The 23,631-nt window shown below is 37.7% G+C and overlaps 1 protein-coding gene across 7 annotated transcripts in view; it reads right to left on the bottom strand.

The window, feature by feature from the left end:
• The window catches only part of Usp34 (ubiquitin specific peptidase 34), a 187,376-nt gene that overhangs the window by 70,874 nt on the left and 92,871 nt on the right, over window positions 1-23,631 (bottom strand). For all 7 annotated transcript variants that reach the window (XM_006514565.2, XM_006514567.2, XM_017314317.2 and 4 more), the window contains 9 exons: window positions 18,109-18,234; window positions 16,005-16,127; window positions 15,792-15,875; window positions 13,734-13,820; window positions 7,272-7,472; window positions 4,869-4,951; window positions 2,184-2,224; window positions 1,914-2,038; window positions 556-708 (listed from right to left, as the gene is read on the bottom strand). In XM_006514565.2, coding sequence (XP_006514628.1) covers window positions 556-708; window positions 1,914-2,038; window positions 2,184-2,224; window positions 4,869-4,951; window positions 7,272-7,472; window positions 13,734-13,820; window positions 15,792-15,875; window positions 16,005-16,127; window positions 18,109-18,234 — 1,023 coding nt within the window. The remainder of the gene's footprint in view (window positions 1-555; window positions 709-1,913; window positions 2,039-2,183; window positions 2,225-4,868; window positions 4,952-7,271; window positions 7,473-13,733; window positions 13,821-15,791; window positions 15,876-16,004; window positions 16,128-18,108; window positions 18,235-23,631) is intronic.

The following is a 23,631-nucleotide window of genomic DNA, read 5'->3' as shown; positions in this document are numbered from 1 at the left end:
TCTTTTTGTTTGTTTGTTTGTTTTGTTTTGAGACAGGGTTTCTCTGTGTAGCCCCAGCTGTCCTGGAACTCACTTTGTAAACCAGCCTGGCCTCGAACTCAGAAATCCGCCTGCCTCTGCCTCCCGAGTGCTGGAATTAAAGGTGTGCGCCACCACACCCGGCATGAATCTTTTATTAGGTATTAAAAATTATTGTATTTATTATGCAATAAAAGCTTTTTAAAAAGTGTCACACTAGGACACTAGGTAAAACAAAAGGAATTTAAAAAAAAAAAACAAATAAAATGAGTGAAGAAGGGTGCTCCATAATTTTTCAACTTTGTAGGGACAAACATTATCTCCAAAATTACATCCACATGACAGACAATTCAAAGCTAAAATCTCATCACATTGATGCTGTTAGTGGCTGTAATGCTGACCCTGAGAACGGTATGAGGCATCATGGTGTGCACTGACATTCTCAGCACTCCTAGGTTGGGACTGGAGAATCAGGAGTTTATGAAGTAACAAGGATACAGTCACGATAACAAATTTGCAACAAGGTAAAAATCTTACCCTTGGAGGTTTGAGTGCTTGAGCATCAGGAAGGAATTTCAATAATGTTGAGGCAGCCAAAAGAAGGAAGGATCGATGGATTGAGTCTCCTCCATCTAGGCCTGACAGAGATAGCTTATAGAGACCATTGCAAGATTCATGGCGAACTGCAGTCTAAAGGAGAAAACAGAGACAGCTTAGAGTATTAAAAGGCTATTCATATGCTAGATAAACAGCTCAGCTGAGAGGTTGCTTTGAGTTTGCTCCCCAATTTTAATTCACAGCATTTTATCAATCAGATTCTAGCACTGAAGTATTATGCTCGGCTACTCAGTAGGCTGGAGGCCAGACTGTCTCAAAAAATTAAGCTTATCCTAAATTGCATTATCAATCTTGGTATCAAACTGGGCTACATAAGACCTTGGGGGGAGGGGCGGATAAATCCTGGGAATACAACCCATATAATGGAGCATTAGAGCAGGTTCCCCGCATGTATAAATAAGGCCTTGGGTTTGGGCTCCAGCACAGCGGAGGGTGGAAGAGATGTAAGCAGAAAGGAGAGGAGCACTTGTGTGTGCACAGAAAGGGAAAAAAGTGAAGAGGATAAAACCAATGAAGAAAGAAGAGGGAAGGGGAGCGATATTAATACAAACAGCTTTAGGAAGTTTCTTGTCTGTCTGAAATGAAACCTTTCTGTTGGCTAAGGTGGCCCCAAATGCCAGCTTGGCAGTCCTTATCCTCTTGCCTATACCTCCACATGCTGAGAACACAGTGAGTATGACTGAGGTGAGGATGGCTGACTTCTTTCACAAAGCATTTTGTTTTGCTGAAGACTAAACATAGAGCCTGGCACATGTAAGGCAAGCAAGTGCTGACCTATATCACCAGCCCTAGCAATGTACTGTAAACAACATATAACCATTTAAAGTATTCAGTAGTGCATGGCAGTATATGCCTACTTTATTTGAAAAGAAATGCTTAAGGCTATAAAGCAGAAACAAATATAAAAATATACACGTAGACAAATAAATAGGATTAAAGGTTTTTCATAATTATGGTATTTACAACATAAAAACATTTTAGAACCACAGGCAACTTAAAAAGTATTTAAGTCACTTCACAGATTCCAAGTGAATAATCCAGATGTGGCCACCTGGAATATCCAGAACAGAACAAAACTTAAAAAGAGACAAATATGACTTTATAATATTTACACTTTTTAGTTTATCAGATTCTGTATCTAAATGGTAAATAATGAAAATGATTAATAGAATCATGAACATTCCTTTACCATTATTTGATCTTATTTAATTAGCAATGCTAGTAATACAAAGCTTGTAGAAGCAGCAGCACTAACCAACCTTTCCTTTTTCTCTTACCTCGGGAATAAGGAGAGTCAGCTGTTTTAGCCAATCTTGTAAATGATCACTGTCGGCAAGACTAGACTTGACTAAAGAGCAGCAATGAGCCCAGCTCACCAAGAGCCACATTGAATAATGGGACACTGAAAGAAAATAAAGGCATAATATGCTTTGTGTTATAAAGACACAATGCTCAGTATTAAATACAGAGTGTTTAACAATGGTTTTTACACTTTCTTTAAAAATTATATTTAAAAAAACCTAAAATAAACTTTGTTGAGCTCTTACCTTCATGTCTAGACCTATGATCAGACTGAGCTTTCAAAACTCTGTAAAACAAGAAAATGGCATCACTCCTAATTAAATTTGGCAAGGTAGTAAAATAATTACTATATATTCTTTAATAACTTCACTCCAAATAGACTTCAGAGACTTACATAGTCAGACTCTGATTGTCACGTATTTTTAAAACTACTAGTAAGTGAAACACTTGGAAAAGCAACAAGATTGTTTTTAGAAGATAGGATAGTATAGGGGGTTGTTAAAAAAAAGTAAGAAAGCAGTTGGGTGTGGTGGCACACGCCTTTAATCCCAGCACTTGAGAGGCAGAAGCAGGCGGATTTCTGAGTTCGAGTCCAGCCTGGTCTACAGAGTGAGTTCCAGGACAGCCAGGGCTATATAGAGAAACCCTGTCTCCAAAAAAAAAAAAAAAAAAAAAACCCAAAAAAACCCAAAAAACAAAAACAAAAGATTTTTAAATAAATATTTCAAATCCATGAATCCAAATTAATATTAAACTAGATGAATAACATTAAAAAGTGCATCCATCTCCTTACACAATGGGTTATTCAATGATGTCAAAGAAATTCTAATAATTAGAAAAATCAACATTTAGAAGAGATTATATTAACATTTACTCAAGAAAAAATTATTGATAAAAGCTCAAGTCAATTGAGGATTTATGGGAAACAGTAGGCTTGTAACTTCAGGATGTCTTCACACTGACAACGTATTCAAAAGGAAGTTTTGAGCAGAAGAAACAGGAAGAAGCCAGATTAACTCTTAAAATTAGTATCCTCAATAGCAAATGACATCATCAGAATGTATTACAAAAAACATGTCACTTCTGTACTATTACTACTAAAAATGTAAGAACAAAACTGAAAAATGTTCCAGAACAACCCTTTTGGTTTTCTGGCCCAAGTTGGGCCTAACGGACACATGCTTGGATTCTCAACACTCTAGATTCTGAGGCAGGAGAACTGCAAGGCTGAAGGAAGGCAGATCTGGCAAGATCATGTTTCAAAAGAAAAAAACCCAAAAAAGCCAAAATGGGTCTGTACTATTAAAACATCAATATTATAAAAAGATTGGGAAAGTATCTCTATTTACAAAAAAAGGGGAAGAATTATGACAACTAATGGCATCACAGATACTGAACGAAGAACAAATTATTAAAAGTATTAAAGGATCACAAGTATGAAGTTGTCTCAGTGGCTAATGGTCACTGCTCTGCAGCATGACTATCCGAGTTCAAATCCCAAGCACCCGAGTAAAACCTAAGGCATGGCTGCATTTCTCTGTAGTCCCACCAGTGGAGAACAGGGACAGGCAGAGCTCCAGATATTCTGTCTCAGACCTGGCTCTAGCGTCAGCATGAACTTACCCAATTAACAGGGGCTTTAGGGTCTAACTTATAAAATGCTTGTCTGGGGCCTAGCACTAATTAAAAAAAAAAAAAAATCAGTCTACTTGAGACAATCTAGTAGAGATCATTAATTGAATATATAAAAACTGTTTGAGAATTTATCTTTAAGATTGTGTGTGTGTGAGGGCTGGTGAGATGGCTCAGTGGGTTAGAGCACCCGACTGCTCTTCCGAAGGTCCAGAGTTCAAATCCCAGCAACCACATGGTGGCTCACAACTATCTGTAACGAGATCTGACTCCCTCTTCTGGTGTGTCTGAAGACAGCTACAATGTACTTACATATAATAAATAAATAAATCTTTAAAAAAAAAAAAAGATTGTGTGTGTGTGTGTGTGTGTGTGTACATATATGTACACTTGTGCCCATGGAGGTCAGAATAGGTTACTATATAGCCTGGACCTAGAGTTATAGGCAACCGTGGGCTTCCAGGAATGAATGTTGGACTCAAATTCCACTCTTCCTAGAACACACATTACAACCACTTGTAATTCAACCCTAGGAGACTCTAAAAATCTCTTCAAATCTCTGCTGATAACAACAGCCATCACTAGTATACATCCATATACATCCATAAAAAAAAAAAGTCTAGTTACTAAAAAAACAAAAAAAAACCCTTTTTAAAAAAATCCTTGATTTTAAGAGACAAATATCAAAATAGTCATAATGTCTATAACTTACATTCATGAAATTCCATAGAATTTATTAACATACACAGAAATACTCATGTATATGTTTGACAAATATTAACAAGATATTTTAAGTCTAGGTGAAAAAGTAGGGAAATATATTATAAAATCCAAGTAACTTTTATATAAAAACCTTTTTCAAAAGGAAGTGATTGTTTACTGTTTTAATGTATATGATATACATGCAACCATGGTCAGGGGTGGATGCCAGTATCTTCTATTATTGTCCACCTTACCTTTAATTTTAAGAATGGGTCTCTCTGTTACTAAACCTGGGTCTTGCCAAGTTGATTAGCCTGGTTGAGCTCAGGGGATGATCCTATCTCTGACACACATCGTCTCTAGAGTTACAAGTACATACCTTATCATCTGGCATTTATATGGATGCTTGGTAGCTGAACTCAAGTTCTCACGCTTACAAAAGCATTTTTACTCAGTCATCTCTCTAGCCCCAAAGTGAAGAATCCACCTGCCTCTGCCTCCACAATACTAAGACTAAAGGTGAGTGCCAGCATGTCCAGCTCAAAATGAAGCTTAAGAAGTGAATATACATATATAAAAAACACAAAAATGCATACCTAGGAGCCAGATTATCATACGTATAAGCAACAGACATAAGTCGCTGAATCAAACTGGTTCCTTGGACAAGCACAAGAAACACCTTTAAAAACAAAAACATCAAGGAAGAGAAAAAAAAATGTTGAGCAGAGCAAAATACCAAATGTACTTTCATTACCCAACCCCCCTAAAATCATGCAATAGTAAGTTTTATTTCTTATGTGCATACTAAGCCACAACTGTGTGGTAAATAAGTTAATAAATATAGAAATTTATGTTTCCTAACAGTATAACACCTAATGCAAAATCTATGAACAAAGTATGTACAAATTATAAATGGCAGGTATGTCTGACTAGATAAAGGGTTCATTTGTATAATCTAAAAAAGAAATTTTTTTTGTTTTTGTTTTTCGAGGCAGGGTTTCTCTGTATAGCCCTGGCTGTCCTGGAACTCACTCTGTAGATCAGGCTGGCCTCGAACTCAGAAATCCGCCTGCCTCTGCCTCCGAGTGCTGGGATTAAAGGCGTGTACCACCACGCCTGGCTAAATTATTTTTAATAGCCATGTAGTTGCTATATTTTAAAAACAAATCACCATAAAATTTCCTAAATGTATTTTACATCAATACTTATACATATTTAGTATTCAAACATAAAAAAGTAAATCACTAATAAATATCAAAATTATTTAGAGAGATGGCTCAGCAGTAAGAACACTTGATGTTTTTGAAGAGGCCCCAGGTTTGGTTCCTAGAAGCACATGGAAACTCATGACTGCGATCCAATGCCTTTTTCCGGCCTCCTTGGTCACCAAGCACTTATCAGGTGCACATGTATACATGCTGGCGAAACACTTAATACACATAAAAGTAAACATTTTTTAAAAGGAAATTATTTCAATAGTTAGTGAAAAGAATCACATCGATTTGATTAATTATATATTTATATTACAATGTGGGAGGTTTCTTCTGGTAAAAACATAATAGAAACATTGAAGAAACTACCAAGTACTATTTCCCACTAGGTAACACTTTGGAATGCATCTTCAATTCACAGAACTTTTCATATTTAAGAGATGCAAATAATTTACAATACTTGGAGATATGAATTTTCAAATGTAATCTCTAACATTGCAAAAGTGAAACATACTTTAGGTTCCCAGTTATACCAATAGTTCCGAAATCTACGTTTACCAAATTCCTTTATCTGTACCAATTCATTTCTCGTTCATGTTTTGTGGCAGGTATCAGATGAGGTGTGCCTCTCAAGGGGTGACAGAATGAGGAAGAGATTTCAATAAGAACTCATCTTAGTCTCTTTCTACTTCCCCTCATAGAGATGGTGACGGGTATACATTTGATTATCTGAACAAAGAATACATAGTCAAAATGATCGATTTCTGTCTCTCTCTCTCACTCTCAAGACAAGATTTAACTCTGGCTGGATTGAACGTTCAGAGATTTGCCTGTCTTTGCCTCTGGAGTGCTAGGATCCTAGATGTGTGTCACCAGACCTGGCCCATGAGCTCGGTTTATGCTGAAAGATGTACTCATTTCTATACTGTTTTCCTGTATCTCTAAAAGGCAAGATCCTTCCTTTGACAGCTGGGTTCCTAATAAAACCTGTTACACTAGATAGTGGTCTTCTTTGTTTCTGAGTATTGCTCCAGGGGTTTCTGACCAGAAGAGATAAGGCTTCACCTTTTAAATTGTGTTTTGTGTGGTGTGTATGTGTGTGTGTATACACACACAGGTATGCAGGTATTCATAGGCCTCAAGAGGTCAGAGTAGAACACTAGATCTTCCTGGAGATAGAATTATGAGCTATCCGGTAGGGACACTAAACCAAATTAAACTCTTCTGGAAACAGTAAGTCCTCTTAACTTCTGAGCACCTCTGCAGTTCAGGTCTTCAGCTTTCAAAAAGACCCATTTTACTAAATCTAGTTCAACAAGTTCTCTCTAGTAAAGCTTCTAACTCCTTAAAATTCCAACAATGATCTTTATTCAGCTATAGGAGTGATGACTAGTTTTGCCTGGCTTCCTTTAGGACTTCATTTTATATTTTTAACACTTCAACACATATATGAAACTCAACGTCTACTACATTTCCTCTGTTGAAATATGTATTTCTGAATGGACTCTGATACACTCAGAACGCACATCATAAAGTTCTAATTGTACATGTAACTGTAAGGTAAGATATCATATTAAAATGGTACATTGTGCATCCTGTTAAATGAAGAACTGAAAACTATTACCAAAACTTCATTACAACGTCAAATTATGACATTGCTGTGGCTGGTAGGAAGTATCATAGGAATCAATTAGTGTACTCTTAACTTTATAAAAACTAAATCATATGCTTTCTCAAAATTTAAGCAGAATTCATTAGAACAATTTAATGTTAATTTCCAAACTTTACCTCTGTTAATCGTGGTATATGAAGACTCTTGGCATGATCACCAGCAGCCTTTCTTGATTTTCCAGGCCAGGTTCTTTTCCTATGGCTTTCGGCTATGCCAGACCAGGCAAAAACATCATGATAAGCTAAATCCAAATCTGACGGATCTACTGCAAACTGGCAGATTAATTTCAGCAAGCAAGCAAGACAATCCAGCTGCCACTGTGAATGAGAAGACAACGTCAGCTCCACTTCATGTACATGACAGGTGTGACCATTATTCAACTCTGAAATTCACAGACAAAAAATAAAAATTATGGGTAGATTCTCATCAATGTGCTACATGAGTTTTTAACATTATGCAACTTTATTTTAAGAAAACGACCCAGGGGGAAGGGGAGGAGATAGGGGGTTTATGGAGGGGAAACCAGGAAAGGGGACAACATTTGAAATGTAAATAAAGTAAACATCTAATAAAAAACAAGATCTGAACAACATAGTGCAGGTAGAGAGACATCATAACTCGTACTGTGTGAGGAAGTCAGAGCAGAGATGCAATAACTCTTGTGGAGTCAGATGTAAGACCCATGGAAGAGATAAACATCAGCAGCTTCTAGCGCAGTGGTTCTCAACCTTCCCAGTGCTGCAACCCCTTAACCCTCCAAAGTGTGGCCTATTCATAAATGTAATTCTGCTACTGTTATGAATTATGAGTATCTTCCACAGTTGTCATATGATTATTCATATAATTACAATATAAATACAAATAAAAGTATAATATAAAATAATAAACCAATCCATTACAAAATTAAACTCTCAGGAAAAAATTCATAAATATGGATTACAAAGAAAGTTTTCACTTAAAATGATGATTTTTGAATATATTAAAAGTAACTGTTCATAGGAATTCTTTCAACCACCAAGAGGTTCCTTCACTTACTCCCCTGGTGGTCACATCACAGCATCATAGTTTAAAGTTTTGCCTCTCCATCTAGAACTTATAACTCAATGCCTATGCTTAACTGAGAGGGGCAAACTATATGTAGAGCACTAGGGGCTAAACAATTGTAATGCAAATAGCATAATATTGGCAAATTGTCCCTGATCTCTGGATTCATTTGGTTTCTAAGTAAACTGAGCTTTTAGCTGAGCATACCGCATGGATACACTTTCGGTCCCATAAGAATAAAGAGTGATGCCAGGTGCTGGTAATGCCTGCCTTTAATCTTAGCACTCAGAAGGCAGAAGCAGGCTGCCCCACAAAGAATAAAGAATAAAAAAGAACATAAAATACTCCAAAAGACTTCTCTTCACAGGCAGCTGAAGTTGCTAATTAATAAAATTAAGGTATCCTTTTCATTCTGATCTGCAACCATTTTCATTGCAGGTTCTAAACTCTTGCCATGGACCCAAGAGGAAAGTTTTGCATTCAAAAGCTATTATTATTACTTTAATTTTATTTTTTTGTTGTTGTTTTGTTTTTTCAAGACAGGGCTTCTCTGTGTAGCCCTGGCTGTCCTGGAACTCACTTTGTAGACTAGGTTGGCCTCGAACTCAGAAATCCACCTGCCTCTGCCTCCCAAGTGCTGGGATTAAAGGCGTGTGCCACCACCGCCTGGCTTAATTGTATTTTTTTAAAGGGCGTGTATATAATAAATTAGAAAGGACATATTTACTTCCCATGGAATTATTGTAAAATGTTTTTAATAGAAGCTAACAGGAATTTGGGAAAAATATGCTGCAAAGAATGTATTTTTCAAGATTATTACAAATACCAACAGGGTACCAGGCATGGTCACGAACACCTTTAATCCATACACCTGGAAGGCAGAGGTAGGTAGATCTCTTGAGTTCAAAGCCAGCTTGATTTACACAGTGAGTTCCAAGTTAAGGAAAAAGTCATTTCAAAGCAACAACAATGTTCTTATTGTCCCACTCACCAATATGAACTGCAAAATAAATTAGTATATTTAATTGCTCTACACTATTAATTTTTTCCTTTTTTTCAGAACACTCAGTCTCTCTATGTAGATCTGAATGGCCTAAACTTCACATATAGACCAGGCTAGATATTTTCATACTATAGAATTTCAAGTACTCCAAAGGACATTTTAACTGAAAATCTTACATTTATTACAAAAGTAGTTAAGATAAATACTTATTCAGTAAAATAAATAGTGTGGAAGAATAAAGTTTACAATGAATTTTAAGTCCTAATAACAATTCAAAAAATTTCTTTACATACAAGAGAAGATTTTCAGAAATTTCACTACAATAATCCTTGGCCTCCTATTCTCCTGATTCCAGTGGTAAGTGGTACTTATATCTCTCTACCAGAAAAAAAGCACCCTTCCCTCAGTAATAGCAATGCCATGTTACTAAACTTTAAATTCTCATCAATATAATTCAAATAAAAAAGAGAAATAGTTTCAACAAATGTTGTTAGTAAAATTAGATGCTATATAACTAAATAAACTAATTCAATCTTAACTTTCACATACGGAAGCTAATTCAAAATGAATTAACAACACTATACATGTCAAAGAGAACTACAAAACAGAACAGAGAGCTGTAAAGAAGGCTGGGTGAATGAATGCTTCTTGTGCAGACAAGAAACACTGAGGTTGGATTCACTAACACCTACATAAAGCATCCTTCAAATGCTCATCAATATAGTTGATGAGAATATAGAGCAACTATATACATAATTACATGATATAGTAAACCCAGCTGGAGCCCAGTTGTAGAGGATGTTGGATCCAGACGGCTTACTTTCCAACTAACGATGAAATAGTAAGCTCAAGATGCAGGGAATCAAAAACTAAGGTGAACAACAACAGTCACCTGAAGTTAGTTAACCTCTGGCCTCCACATCAGATGCATTAGAGAGCCTACCAGCAGACACACATGCATGTAACACACACATACACACACCTCTACCACATACAAGAAAAATTATAGGAGGAAAAATCATTCTGAGCTTCAATATATATTTCTCAAACCAAATACAATTTCCAGTGAAATTAAAAACACCTCCTAAAAGGCACTGTTGTGCTGCTGGGATAGACCCAGTGCATAAAGGTGGTGCTGCCAAGCCTGATGACCTGAATTCAATCCCCAGGACAACAAAGGAAAAGGAGAAAAAGCAACTCTTAAGTTATCCTCTGATTTCCATGGGCATGTCAAGGCACAAGCATGACCAGGTAATATACACAGACTAAATAAAAAATGAATAAATAAACGAGGGAAAATATTGTTTAGGACTCAGTACATAGTTCAGTTAGTGGAGTGCTTGTTTAGCATGCACAAATTCCAGAGGTCAATTCCCAATACAGCATAAAACAGATATGGTGGTGCACACCACAGTCACTGCACTAGAGAGGTAAATACAAGAGTTTAAGAACATCCTCAGCTATGTCCAGATTTACATCTCTTGTCTCTAAAAAGATTCTGTCAAGCCAGGCATGGAGTTTGCAAAACGTAGGAAGTTGAATCAGCAAAATGGAACTTCAAGGTCATCCTGAACTACAAAACAAGACCAGGTCTAAAAGGAACAAGCAATAAAACCCATCAATATACACAACAAAAACATCCATCATATGTATAGCTGAAAAAAAGAAAAGCAAAGTCTTAAAAGCTCTTGCAGATGTGGAGATGAACACATGGGACTCATACAAGATAAGCAAACACTCTATGAACCAGTGAACACTCTACAATCAGCTAGTTCTTGAAAGTCTCAAATTTTAACTTTTGATCAAAAGCAACTACTACTAAGGATGTAGAGTAAGGAAATCCCTTTATGTTCTACAATAGGTCTACCTGAAAAACAGTTTGGCAGCTTTGAATAAATTTAAATTTTCACTTACATTATTATTTAGTGATTTAATTTCCTGGAATTTACCCAAAAATATATGTACCCCAAAAACTTATGTATAAATATCCAAAGCTTCTTCAGAGGTCCATAAGTAGATAAGCAAATTTTGGTATGTCATATAAAATACATACACTATCAACAATAAAAACTCACTGACTATTAACATATATTCTTCAACATCAAAAAATTTTGAAACAAAGACAAAAATGTAAAAGTACTTAAGTACTGCATGGTATCTGTTCACAGTAGTAAAACCCTAACTAAGAAAATGACCAATATGCACATAGAAAGCTCTTTAATCATACTGTCTATCAGGAAAATATAAATCAAAAAAACATGAGAACATTCAATGTCACGAGACCTAGACTGGTTAAAATCTCAAAGGTAGTAAATGACCTTTGTGTGGAAACTAGGCTACACAAAGTTGGTTGGAATATAAATGGTAGACCTGCTTGGCTGAACACAGCTAGGCAGTGGTGGGTCACTCCTTTAATCCCAGCACTTGGGAGGAAGAGGCAGGGGGATCTCTGACTTTGAGGCCAGTCTGGTCTACAGAGTGAGTTACAGGACAGCCTGGGATACACAGAGAAACCAAAAAACAAAGCACAACCAAAAAACACCAAAAAAAAAAAGTTAAATACAGTTATTTCTAAACCCAGCAATTAAAATTCCTAAGTATACACCCAAGTTGGCCAAATTCACAGGAACATATAAGACACACAAGTGGAAACATTACACATACTCATCAACTAGTAAGTTCCTTCCAGCCTAACTGAAAAGGTATTTGAAAATGTATAAAAATATGTACAATCACAAATCACACACACACACACACACACACACACACACACTCCCAATGACCAATACCACAGAAAAAGATGTTCAGCTTTTCATAGGAACATAGACAGACCCTGACTAAAAGACAAACAACATAAACCTAAAGAAAGCAAAACATTTAAAACCATGTAAGTAATGAGAAGGCAAACTGAGGGGGTCAGGCGAGGTGGCACAGTGGGTAAAGACACTTGCCATGAAAACCTCACAACCTAAATTTGTGAGTAGTTACAAGAACCTAAAATGGTGGAAAGAAAGAATCAACTGTACAAAGTAGAACATAGCATCTGATAACTGATGCTAAACTGTTGCATGGAGGCAACTCTAAAACCCAAGTACAAACAAGTTAACACTCCAGTGGACTTTCAAATAAAAATAATCTATTTTATATTTAATTCAAAAGATTGACTACATTATTACACAAATCATTGAATGTTGTGAATATTGTACTAGCAACTTTCTTTACCTAATATTAAAGCAGTGTTACTTTAACTTCATAAAAGTAACATAGTAGATGGTTTTTCAGGGGTTTTTTTTGAGAGAAAAATATTTATGTGAAATATTGCAAAAAGAACTAGTGAAACTTCTAATTATTATTAAAACAAAAGGGTTTATTATCCTCCGTTTCTTGATGCCATGGCAAACAAATTAGTATGGCCTAGAAATACTTTTTGTGTACTATTGCTTAAAAGCAGGATTAGTCAAAACAAAAGATACTCATTTGCTAAGATCTAAGTCACTCGTAAAATATTACATTTAATCACTAGTGCTACATCCATCAAGTTAGCACATATATGTATATGAATCACTTTTAACTGACTTTTTTTTAAAACTTAGATACAGGGTTTCATCATTGTAGATGTAGGTGTAGGTTGTCCTGGAACTTTTTTCTGTAGACCAAGCTGGCTTTGAACTAAAAAAATCTGCCTGGTTCTGCCTCCTGAGTATTGCGAGTAAAGGTGTGGGCTTCTACTCCCAGCCTGGACCACCTTTAAAAAGCAAGTAATGGTTGGCATGGTAGCACAAGTGTAATCTCAGTCAGCACTCAGGAAGCCAAGACAGGAAGACTAAAAATCTGAGACCAGCATGGGGAGAGTAGAGTTAGTTACAGCCTGGAGACACAGGGAGACCCTGACTAAAAGACAAACAACATACCTCAAAAGAAAGCAAAATAATTTTAAAACCATATAAACACTACCAGAGAAATAATTGTTCATGAACTTATAGTATTTTTGAATAATTAACTTTAGCACTTATGTCAAGTATGTTAAAATTAATATAGCAGGGCAGTAGTGGTGCCTTTAATCCCAGCACTCTGGAGGCAAAAGCAAGTAACCTCTGTAAGTTTAATGCAAGCCTTGTTTATAGAGTGAGTTTGTTAACAGCCAGGGCTACAAAAGAAACTCCATCACACACACACACACACACACACACGTGTGTACATATACACAGGGAATACAGGGGTGGACCATCATATGTAAAGATCAGAAGATAACTCTGTGGAAGTTCGTTCTTTCTTCTGTCCCGTGCATGAGTTCATCAGGTTTGTATGGTAAGTGCTTTTAGCCTCTAAGTCATCTTCATAAACCAAAAGTAACCTGCCCCACTTTGCTTCATTCAGTTATATAATTTCTATATCAACTTATCAAAACTTTTCCTTTCTACTATATGTCTTAGTTAACTAAACCAAGTATGTAGTGAGTTACGTTGCCAATGAAACAGAAGTGACTGAAATAAGGTAACTATAATTAATCAAGATAAACGAGTTCACTTACCACAGTCCATGATTCTTGCTCTTTAGGCTCTAGAATCGCAGAATTAAAAATTTCTAGTAACTGCTGAAGCCCGCCAGCAGCAACAAACTGTAAGCAATTTGGAGAGCAGAGAGAGGAGGAAATTAAGTTATATGGAATAATAATGATGTTTTGTTGATTTAGTAAACAAGCATTTAAAAATCTTGTGTTTTATTAAAAAAAAATCACTGTCTATAAATAAAAAATTAATTTAGCAGGGGCAGTGAGACAGGGTTTCTCTGTGTAGCTCTGGCTATCCTAGAACTCACTCCGAAGACGAGTCTGGTCTTGAACTCAAAGATCCACTTGCCTCTGCCTCCTAAGTGCTGGGATTAAAGGTAATTAAAGGTACCTAGCTAAAAGGAATTTCCATATAAAATATTTTCAGAAATTATTTTAAAAAGTCTTGTTATAGTTTATGAATATGACTTCAAATTTTACCAAAGGAATCTCAGATACTAAGCTGTCCCAATTTCAATGTGTATTAGAGGACAAGGAGATAATGCTGACAGTAGCATGGGATGGACACTGGTACTAAAAAAAATTTGGCTCAAAATTAAGAGAAGCAAAGCATTAATCTCACTTAACATTACTATCATATATGATAAAAATGTAATTTTTTCACCTACACTTTAAGAGTAAATTAGTCAGAATTAAAGACAAACATAGGTCACTCAGTAAAAGACTTACCCTGTAAGCACAGAACTAAATTCAACTCTTACAACCCACCTAAGCACACAATGGTAAGAGCTTATGACCACAGCACTGAGGAGACTGAGACGAAAGTTTACCTAGGGTTTGCTGACCTGCCAGCTTAACTGATGAGATCCAAGTCAACGAGACCCTGTCTCAGAGGATGTGTATGGTTGACACTAGAGGACAGCCACGGGTCTCTAAGCATACTCTCACATGCTCATTCTCCCTCTCCTACAAAAGGCACAGCAGTGGGGACAGGAGGTGGCTAGTCACATTAGATTTGTAGTCAGGAAGTAGAGAGAAACTACGTTTTTACTCAGTTCAGGACAGCAGTCTATGGGACTGTGCCACACATCTGTGGTGAGCCTTTCATTCTCATCAAAGCCTCTCTGGAAACCTCCTCACATGCAGGCTAAGGACTACGTTTCCTGGGTGACCCTAAATCCAACCAAGCTGACCATGGAAATGAACCACCATAGGTTGTCACCTGGAGCTTCCCCAATAATGAACTTCTCATCTTGGGTCCCAGCAGCACAACTGGCATCTGCTACCAACACTTGTACAAATGGACATCATCAATGGTTTCTTCAACTAGACCATAGGTACAACCTCCCTCGTTGTATATGTTTGCTGGCCATTGAAGACCATTTACAACAACCCTGTCCCTCATGGCCTGGACATTGGCCTTACTTTTGAGTTTCTCCTGCTGGATGGGACTCAGAGGTCTAAGAGCATTAGGCTCTGGTGACAGGTGCTCATCACCTCGGTACTTCCAGGCTTCACTGCTGCTGACTCCTTGCTATCTCATAGTTAAGTGCAGTCTTGAACAGCCCCCACCCTCTTCAAGCAGAAGACCATGAAGCTGCTCATGTGAAGCACAAGGACTGACTGCATTGAGTAGGCAGCTGCTATCGCCTATCTCCCTTTTCCTGGAGCATCTGCTGACTATTCAGAGGCCACTACCTAGAAGTCGCCACGATCCCTCAAGCCGATTGAAATCTTCCTGTCTGCCTTGTATTATGTTCAGTCATTCACACACACACACACACACACACACACACACACACACACACACACACACGCGCTACCATTCCCCACTGAGCAACTAACTCTCTGCCGCCCTCCGAGGCTCAGGTTCCTACAGAAAGGGTTATATTCATCTGTAACTCCAGTTCACGGGGATATAGAGAGCCTTCCAATTGGCCTCCACAAGCACTACATATATACAAGCAAACACTCAAAAACATTAAACTAAACTCAATCTTTAAAAAATCCTCAAGATAATGATTTATAGAACCTAAAAAGTACTTTCCTCAATCTTTTACAAAACAATTATCATCAAACCTTGCAAGTCCAGGAATTTTTACTGTTTTCCACTTGATCTTCACTTGAATCATCAGAATCTGGATAAAGATCACTGTAACTTCCCTGTGAGGAAGGGAAAAATATAAATAAGGGAGGTTATAAGGAGAAAACAATATTCTAGAATGAAATAGTAGGATGATTTGGAATTCTGAGAGAGTAAAGTCTTTAATGATAATACTGATCTGTAATTACCGTTGACTCTCTTCTTATTCTTCTGTTAGGTTTTCCTAGTGCTTCAATAATCTCAAGAGCATATAACAACTTATGAGCACTCTTAATTTTGAGAAGTTCCTTCCAATTAAGTCCATCATTGCTCTTAAATTACAAAAAAGAAAAACAGGTTTAGCAAGACAACTTTCTAGATAATTCTCTGAAGTCCTAAAACTCATAAAAATACTAGCACGAAACACAGATATTGCACACTTTAAAAACATCAAAATCTAAGACAAAAAGAAATGGTATCGGCAGCATGTTTAAAGTACAAACCATTCATTAAATATTGTTAAAATTAAAGATTTTATCAAAAAAAGCACAGAAAAATAATTAAATTAGAAATTGCTGTCTCTGCTATCAATGTATGAACTAATGTTGGCATAATATGTAGCTTTGAAATGTTATTACTAAAGTGATCACAAACCACATTCTAGAGCCAATCCTTTTTCAAGTCAAGTAATTTAAGAAGTCAGACTTCTGAACTCATATGATGGTGTGGCAAATCAGATAGTGAGTGGTATGTAACAATACGCCATTTGTTTTTTTTTTTATTCATTACACATGAGTCTTGCAATAGATCTTCCTTGAAGAAACCCCTTGTTATGTAGCTTTTAAAAGCATTCTTGGGGAGGTCTGGAGAGATAGCTCAGTGGTTAAGAGCACTGACTGCTCTTCCAAAAGGTCCTGAGTTCAAATCCCAGCAACCACCTGTAATGAGTTGTGACGCCCTCTCTTAGTGTGTCTGAAGACAGCTACAGTGTACTTACATGTAATAAATAAATAAATAAATCTTAAAAAAAAAAAAAAAAGCATTCTTGGGCTAGGTGTGGAGGCACACACCTTTTATCTCAGGGCTTGGCAAAGGAAGGCAGATCTTTTTTTAGTTCAAGGACAACCTAGGATATATGATGATTTCCATGCCAACCAGGGCTACATAGTCAGTCCCTGCCTCCAAAGGAGGGTAGCTAATGTTTCCTACCTCAAAGAGGGGATGGAAAGATGACTAAGAGGTTAAGAATATATATGGCTCGTGTTATGGTTCCCAGCATCAATGTAGAGTGGCTAAAAACTACTTGTAACTACCACTCCTGGGGATGCAACACCCTCTTCTGCCTCCATAGGGACCTCACTCACGTACATACATGTACTCTCAAGAACTTAGCATTGAAAGAAAATAGCATAAATCTCTTTGTAATGTAATCTTTCACTGTAAAGGCATTTACAATGATATCCAACACTTTCTATACGTAATCTGATATTATAGAAGAAACATTAACTATGTATTAAATTCTGTTGCCTTGTTTTTACAATTCTGTCATTGGATCTGTATAACAACCTAAAACAAGGTCTGATGGCTGTTACTTCATCATCACATTATATTTATCTCAATTTTCCTAGTTTTGCTGTCAAAAAGAAATATTCAAAACATACAAGTTTTTAAAAACCTTATCAATAAAAGCACTACTCTGGGGCTGGAGAGATGGCTCAGTAATTAAAAGTACTTATTGCTCTTGAAGAGGACTCAGATTCAATTCCTAGCACCCAATGGCAGTTCAGTCATCCACAACTCTAGTTCCAGGGGAACCAACACCTTCTTCTGGTTTCTGCAGTGCCAGGCATGCACACGGTGCACAGATATATACAAACAAATCACTCATACATGTAATACACAAAATCTTTTTTTAAAAGGCAAATTCCTATTTTTCTAAAGACAATTTAACAAAAGATCACTTGCATTTTACTTATGTTACATAACTTTTAAAAAAATGATATTTAAATTGACACTTTTTTCCTATTAAATTAGCAAAAGGAGATTACTGAGATAGCTCAATCAGTAACATATTTACCTCAGAAACATAAAGTTGGATCCCAAGTACCCTTTGAAAAAGTTGAGCATAGCTGTCACATGTCTGTATTACTGCCATTGAGAGGGCAGAGGTGTGTGTGTGTGTGTGTGTGTGTGTGTGTGTGTAGCAGGGATGATGATGGTGGTGGTGGTGGTATCCAAAGAGGACCTCTAGCCTCCATCTATCTCTGTACACAAACACTGCTGGGAGAGTACAAAGCCTGCGGGTGGGCTCACCTGCTCGTCTGAGACATTCTGGAATGCCGTCAGCATGTTGGGACAAGTCGGAAGAAGCATCAGCAACTCCCAGACACGCCTTGAAAGATTTTCTGCATGAAGATGAAGTTCTTCACATTTTAAACTCTACATAAAATAAGAACACTATTTTATCAATAGATCAGAAGAAATAAAAAATTTAACTTCAATTTTAAAAACTGTTTTGCGAAAATTTCCTACCCTTACTTTTAAAAATGTCTGAAAATTTAATACTATGTTTCTTAGGATAAATGTATCCAAGAAAATGATTAGGTGGAAGTAGCATTTTTCAACTTCTCATTAACATTCTCTTTTTTTGTTTGTTTTTTATGTATGAAAGCTCTGCTGCATGTACACCTGCAGGCCAGAGGAGGGCATCAGATCCCTTTATAGATTGTCCTGAGCCACCATGTCGGTGCTGGGAGTTCAAACTCAGGACCTCAGTAAGAGCAGCCTGCGCTCTTAACTGCTCTGCAATCATTCCAGCGCCTCGGCATTTTTTATATTAGCTGATCATTGTTCCCAAGCAACTTTTGAAATAGAAGTTTATCCGTGTTTCATAATTTCCACGTCTCTTTCTTATTTCTTCGCAGATTATCATTCTATGTACAACAAAAACTCACTAAGTTAAATTCTGACCTATTTGTGAAGAGATTAAAGGAAAGCACAATTTTTAATGAACCTGAATTTTGCCGTTATCATTTGATAAAACTTAAGTTGAAAAAGGTGAGCAAATAAAACAAAGACTAGAAAAAGGATGCTTTCAAAAACACATTTAAAAAGCAAGTTTTCATCCATTGCCCAAGTAAGGCAGCATGGCAGAAGGGGAAAAAAGATAAAACCTAACACCCTGGTATTTTCCATAGAGTATAAATGAATTTATTATTATACTGCTACTACTATAACTGTAATTCCCAGTGTTAATGAAATGCGCTGAATACCAAAGAAATATTCTGTAAGTAACAACAATGATCTAATGACAATCATTTTACTAAGCTAATATAAAGTGGTCCTTCTGTATATGTGGTATTTTGGGTCTAGGATCTACAAGCACACGATCATCTATACTTACATAAATTCAATATATAAAAGATATGGCAAAGCTTTGTAAGCTGTGGTGTATGCCTATATATTCCCAGCATCCAGGGAGCTGAAGAGGAGGAGTTTTAGTTTAAGGGCAAGTTGGGTCTTCGAGTAATATTCTGTCTAGAGGTGTGTGTCAAGAAGGTGGGGTGTGGGGAGAGAAGACTATGCAGAAGGATAAAGAGTTCAATCAAGGTAAGCCTCAGCTACATACTGAATTTGAGAGCAGCCTGGTTCATATGAGACCCAGTGTCAAAAATCTAAATAAGGAACAGCTATGGGGAGGGTGTTTTTCAGAGGGGAAACCAGGAACAGGGATAACATTTGAAATGGAAAGAGAGAAGAGAGGGGAAGGGAGGGGAAGGGAGGGGAAGGGAGGGGAGGGGAGGGGAGGGGAGGGGAGGGGAGGGGAGGGGAGGGGAGGGGAGGGGAGGGGAGGGGAGGGAAAAAATGTCTTAGCTTGAGGTCCTGAGTTCCAACTTAATGTTTGTTGGAAATTTTCATTCCTTGGCTGAAATTGTTAATGGGGAGAATATAAATATGACAACTCTAGGGACTAATTTTGAAAACAAGGGAGCTTTAGAACAGGAAATCTACAGTAAACTTTCCTTTCACAGCCCTGATGAAGAACCTAAGGAAATCCCAGAGTATTCTGCTGAATCTGTGAGTAGAAGTGACAGAAAGAGCTCCACAATCTAACTGGACGCAGAACTGGCGAGGTAGTTCAGTAGGTGAAAGGTGCGTACCACCAAGGACAATGACTTGGTGTCAGCCCCAGGACCTACATGGTGGAAACAGAGAACCAACTGCTCTCTGACCTCCACATCTGTACTGTGATAGAGGAATGCAATGCACACAGACACATAAAGACATAGACACAAGACACAGAGACACACACACACACACACACACACACACACACTGAAAGAAGTTGAGTCCACTTTCTTTGCCACCATTTCTTTAAAAGGTTGATGAAAGAGAAGGGGCAGAGCTAGAGGTGGTAAAATGACTCTGCTGGTAACACCTGCCGTGGCCGATACACAGGCGCATGCCACCGAGCCTAATGATTGGCTGTAGAACTGATTCCCACAGGTTGTCCTCTGATCTTGGATGAATGTAGTAAGCACAGAATAAGACCCAAAGAAAGAAATGTATTAGATGTATTTTAAAATTATTAAAGATAAACACAGACTTTATTCTAAATGTAACAACGGATTGGGAAAAAAAGCTAGGATTCTGTTATGAATTAAAACGACCTACAATATAAGACAGGATAAATGTAGCCTAAAACAGATAAAAACACCATTTTACTGATAGTACAAGTATTTCATGGGAGATTGTTAGTGGTAGGTCTACTCTGTGGTTGATGTTGTGGACTACTTGTTGATCAAGACTAGTGTAACCCTGATGAAGGTTCTCAAGTAAAAATATAGGACTATTCCTGTCTTAAGTAGCAGTGTCTACCTGCAGTCTTTGTTTTCTCTAGTATACCCTTCCATGGCATCACCTAAACATTGCTATGAACTACCCATAGAAAGATCTCAGATTCTCGCCATGGTAGTAATGCATTTTCTAGATATAGTAAAGGCTACAACCTCCCCTTCTGTCCTTATCTCAATTATGCTATGCTCACATTCTTCAAACTGCAAAAGTGACATTCACATCTCAGAAAAATCCATTAATGGTTTCCTTCATTCCAATCAGCATTTAAAAAACAAACAAAAATCTCTGTTAACACATAAAACTTTTTGTCCCTTCCTGTTTGCTTTCAATAAATATTGTATAGAAAGAAGGCCAGGTGTGGTGACTCATGCCTTTAATCCCAGAACTTGCACTCAGGAGGCAGACAAAGCAGATCTCTGTGAGTTCAAGGCCGGCATGATCTACATATTATATTCTAGGACATTAGATATATGCAGATAAATGCTATCTCTAAAAGAAAGAAAACAAACATATAAGCAAAATTGTCATATATAACAAGAAAGCTATGAATTTACTATCATTTTTTGACAATCTGAAAAATGTGACTATTTGTAATAAGAAACAGCTTTGGGGATATACAACCTAAAGAGGACATCTCCTGTAGCCAGGCAGGAACCCCAGAGGAACGATTGAGGCACCACACCTTACCCCCAAACTTTCAACCCAAAATCTGTCTAAAAGAAATACAGGGAATGGGGATGAAGCAGAGACTGAGGGAATGACTAACCAGTAACCAGCCCAACTAGAGATCCATCCCATGGGGAAGCACCGATCCCTGTGTGGGGCTCCATATAGCAGACAGTGGAAAAAGATGCACAGACCCATAGCCAAACAGGGGAAGGAGGCAGGGGTCTCTTATGGAAGAGTTGGGGGAAAAACTGAAGGTCCCAAAGGGGATATGAACTACACAGAGGGAACAACTAACCTGGATGCTTGGGGCTCTCAGAGACTGAACCACCAACCAAAGAGCATACACAGACTGGACCTAGGCCTCCATACACATAGATAGCAGATATGCAGCTTATTGTTTACGTGGGTCCTGAACAACTGGAGTGGAGGCTATCCTATAAGCTGTCTACGGGATATGCTGTTCTAGGGGGATGCCTTGTTTGGCCTCAGTGCACCTAGCTCCATAGAAACTTGTTGTATCAAAGGGGGATCTCCACCTTCTCAGAAGAGAAGGAGAGGAGGAGGTAGGGGGTAAGGATTCTTTGAGAAGTTGATGGGGAAGGGGGCAGTGATTGGGAGGTAACATGAATAAAATTTAATTAATTTTTCAAAAGGAATATGAATAATAAAGACCTCTAAAAAGGCACAATGGAGAGTTCTGTAGTCTAACTGTTCAGTAGAAAAGATAGGGGGAGACTCTGCTAGGAGGCCAGCCTAAGAAGTGATAAAGCATAAAAGTATATATAATTAAGTTGTTTCCTTGACATCTTCAACTGATAACATTCAAACATGTATTCTTCACTTTAAATGGAATCAAAATAATCGCTCAAGCTAGAACCATATAGCATTATTTCTACATTCTCTGCCTTAAAGACTAACTTTGTCCTCTCCAATCTGCCACAAGGTGACTGTGTTTCTAACTTCTTTCACATTTTGTCCTCCTATTCTATGATACTCCAGACCACTTCCAATTCTTACCTAGACAAGTATGTTAAGTCCTTACAACATCTGGATCTTGCCAAGCAGACACACTTCATTTAAATCAAAAACTAGAGTCTATGCTTCTGCCTCTACTTTGGTTAACATGGGAAGTGTTCCTGTGCCCAGAAACCCTGCATTACTTCAGTCTACCTCCCTTTCCCTCCACTCCCCTAAGCCCATCTATTAGCTCTCTTCTGGTCTTGAGTAAGTGCTTCTAAGAAATGACTTCCAGGTAAGATTACTAATCTTCAGCTGGGATTGCTACAAGGTTGAGATGTGAAGCTGTGCTTTACAACCAACAAGCAAGTAAGCAGATAAGGGAGAATGAGACTGAGATACACCTGTAACAGCAAGCACTCGAAAGGCCCAGACAGGAAGGCTCCAAGTTCAAGTTCAGATTGTACAACACAAGTAAGACTTTTAGCAAAACAAACAATCCAAAGCAATAATAAAACAGAGAGACTGTGACAGCGTTTTCAACAAATGGTGCTGGTTCAACTGGCCAGTAGCATGTACAAGAATGCAAACCGACCCATTCTTATCTCCTTGTACAAAGTTCAATTCTAAGTGGATCAAGGACCTCCACATAAAACCAGATACACTGAATCTAACAGAAAAGAAAGTGGGGACGAGCCTTGAGTACATGGGCACAGGGGGAAATTTCCTGAACAGAACACCAACAGCTTATGTTCTTAGATCAAGAATTGACAAACAAAATTGCAAAGCTACACTGTCAATAAGACGAACCGATAACCAACAGATTGGGAAAAGAGCTTTACCAACTGTACATCTGATAGAGGGATAATATCCAATATATACAAAGAACTCAAGAAGTTAGACACCAGAAAGCTCCTATGGGGAACAGAGCTAAACAAAAGAACTCTCAACTGGGGAATACCAAATTGCTGAGAAGCACCTAGAGAAATGTTCAACATCCTTCGTCGTTAGGGAAATGTGAATCAAAACAACCTTGAGATTCTACCTCACATCAGTTATAATGGCTAACATCAAAAACTCTGGTGACAATAGATGCTGGAGAGGATGTGGAGAAAAAGGAGCACCCCTCCACTGCTGGTAGAATTGCAAGCTGGTACAACCACTCTAGAAATCAGTCTGGTGGTTCCTCAGAAAATTGGACAGTACTACCTGAGGACCCAGCTATACCACTCCTGGGCATATACCCAGAAGATGCTCCAACTTGTAATAAGAACATAGGCTCCACTATGTTCCTAGCAGCCTTATTTATAATAGCCAGAAGCTGGAAAGAATCCAGATGTCCCTCAACAGAGG

The sequence above is a fragment of the Mus musculus genome, chromosome 11 (genome assembly GCF_000001635.26).
Source record: "Mus musculus strain C57BL/6J chromosome 11, GRCm38.p6 C57BL/6J".
NCBI lineage: Eukaryota > Metazoa > Chordata > Mammalia > Rodentia > Muridae > Mus > Mus musculus.
The sequence above is the reverse complement of the archived record's forward strand: the minus strand, read 5'-3'. Positions and strand labels throughout refer to the sequence as shown.